This window comes from Hyposmocoma kahamanoa, unplaced genomic scaffold, assembly GCF_003589595.1.
Source record: "Hyposmocoma kahamanoa isolate Upper Pololo Valley unplaced genomic scaffold, ASM358959v1 211, whole genome shotgun sequence".
Taxonomy (NCBI): Eukaryota; Metazoa; Arthropoda; class Insecta; order Lepidoptera; family Cosmopterigidae; genus Hyposmocoma; species Hyposmocoma kahamanoa.
In genome coordinates this window covers 4,097,195-4,099,294 of record NW_020653732.1, presented here as the reverse complement: position 1 = coordinate 4,099,294, position 2,100 = coordinate 4,097,195, and the positions used below count along the sequence as shown (strand labels likewise).

The window sequence follows — 2,100 nt, the reverse complement described above, 5'->3', positions numbered from 1 at the left end:
ATACGGAAATAAAGTGTCTTTTGAACTAAATTAAAAACTACCTACAATTCATTCTTATATGTATTAAATCTGTAATCCGATTCCTTCTGAATCCTAATTCTTAATCAAATATCCTTCATTGCGTTAATGAAAATATAAAAATTGTTTAATTCCTAGTGGTTTAAGAAACCTATTACCAATACATGTTAACATTCTTTATATATATACTTTAAGAGTTGCATAACTACGTTCTGCAGTCATATGCAGAAATTACCGTAATAGTTCGATTATTCAGTAGGCCCAATAATACTTATATTTATACAAATAGTAAAAATTAGGCTTCCAAGACTCCTTACAGACTAAAAATTTGTCATTTTGGAACTTTACTGTGGAACAAAAGTAGCACAACACTGTCGAAACTGAATACTTTTCGGCACCAATCTTCGGACCAACCATGAACATTGAACCTATAAGTCTTCTAAGTACTTACTTACAAAACATCCTCAATCCACATTATGGGGCAATCCACTATCACTAGCACGTCACATCACTTTAAGTGTAGACTAGAGTGTCAGGACGCAAATGTAGTGATTGTAAAGATTGTAAAGTTTGGGTTGTGTGAGCAGGACACGGCTTCGCCAAGAGGTCGGGACGCGGATGCCGCGCCGCTCGAGCGCACATTCACCGAGCTAAAGGCGCTAGCACTGCACTAGCAGCCAGAGCCAAGGCAAGGGAAGATGCAAGTGCTGCTCCTCGGGAATACGACAACTCCTCGCTTTTGACAACTTCGTTGGGCGTCTTGTCATATTTATGCGTCTTCTTCGTTACAGGCTTGAAAGTTGTCGTCGTTGTAGTTGTTGTGGATGTAGTAGGCGGCGGCGGAGGTGGTGGTGGGAGAGATGGCTGTGGAGGAGGAGCTGGCGATTGATCCTCCGGCTTGCAGCACACGCGGAAAACCAGCTTCATGTTATGGCTAAGGCAACGCCCGCCGATGCGTCTGTGTAAGTCGTCCTTACTAGATGTAGATATAAAATAGTAGTCCTTCCCAGGCAGGAATTCCAAACCGCCCGGTTGAGGTGTGAACGGTCGGAAGGTTATTGTGAAAAACATCAATTTGTGAGGTTTATCACATATCGCTATTATCCGGGGATTCGGATTGGTTATCCTACACGTATCATATTCTTCTTTACTCACATTGTATATTATATACTTTTCTGTATCTTCCTCAAACGTCCCTGGCGGATAAACGGGACATATAATATTGACTTGATCATATTCGAATTGGGCATTCCCTTTATTCAAATCGAATACATGATCTGTATTATCTATTCTAAATATGCTATTAGTTGTGTTCCAATGTATGTAGAATGATTTCGCGTAATTACCCATTACGCTTTCAATGAAGAATATTATGACAATAATCGTCCAGGGCGTTTGCCGTAATCCGAAATAACCCAAAGACACCATTCTGGCTTCTTTATGCTCTTACATTCGATCGAAGAACTAGTGATACTTTTACACCAATCTGGTCGCCAAACACTTATTCCAATCCATATTTACAATTATCAACTCATTTTGTGTTGTATTTCTTTGATAAACGACCACAATTCACACAGAAAACACAATTCGTTTTCAACACACAGTCTCGTCCACCATGTTCCTTGCACACACTAGATTCTATTCATCGATAAATGTGGAATTCCAAGAGACGTGGCTCGAAAAACGAGTCAATCGATGCACTTCTAACACGTACACTGGTCTTTAATTGATATTTTGCATAAGTTTTGGTGTTACACTGATGTTTGAACGTTGGAATTAATCAATACATCACAGATTTTTTACAATACAGAGTTCTTTGTATTGTGAGGCGTCGCGCGCGGACTATACGACGTGGGGACCGCGCCGCGGTCGGGCAAACTACTGGAATGCGACCCCAGCCGCTCGCTACGCATGCGCCCCTCCTCGCACCTCGCCTACTTCACCTCCCCGTGGTACGACCGCGTTCAAGCTTTCGAAACTTCGTTTAGCGCCGCCATCTTGTTTTCTACTCACCCCATAAAAATAATACTAATTAAATTCCCTTTCTTTGTAACTTCGTTATTCCATTTACATCATTTTACA

General features: G+C 41.0%; 1 protein-coding gene across 1 annotated transcript; it reads right to left on the bottom strand.

Moving 5' to 3' along the window:
• Positions 1-243: 243 nt before the first annotated feature.
• On the bottom strand, positions 244-1,888 carry LOC113227608 (ephrin-A4). The gene has a single exon (XM_026460570.1). It carries the CDS (start codon positions 1,444-1,446, stop codon positions 661-663), a length of 786 nt encoding a protein of 261 aa, XP_026316355.1. The 5' UTR covers positions 1,447-1,888; the 3' UTR covers positions 244-660.
• Positions 1,889-2,100: the final 212 nt, after the last annotated feature.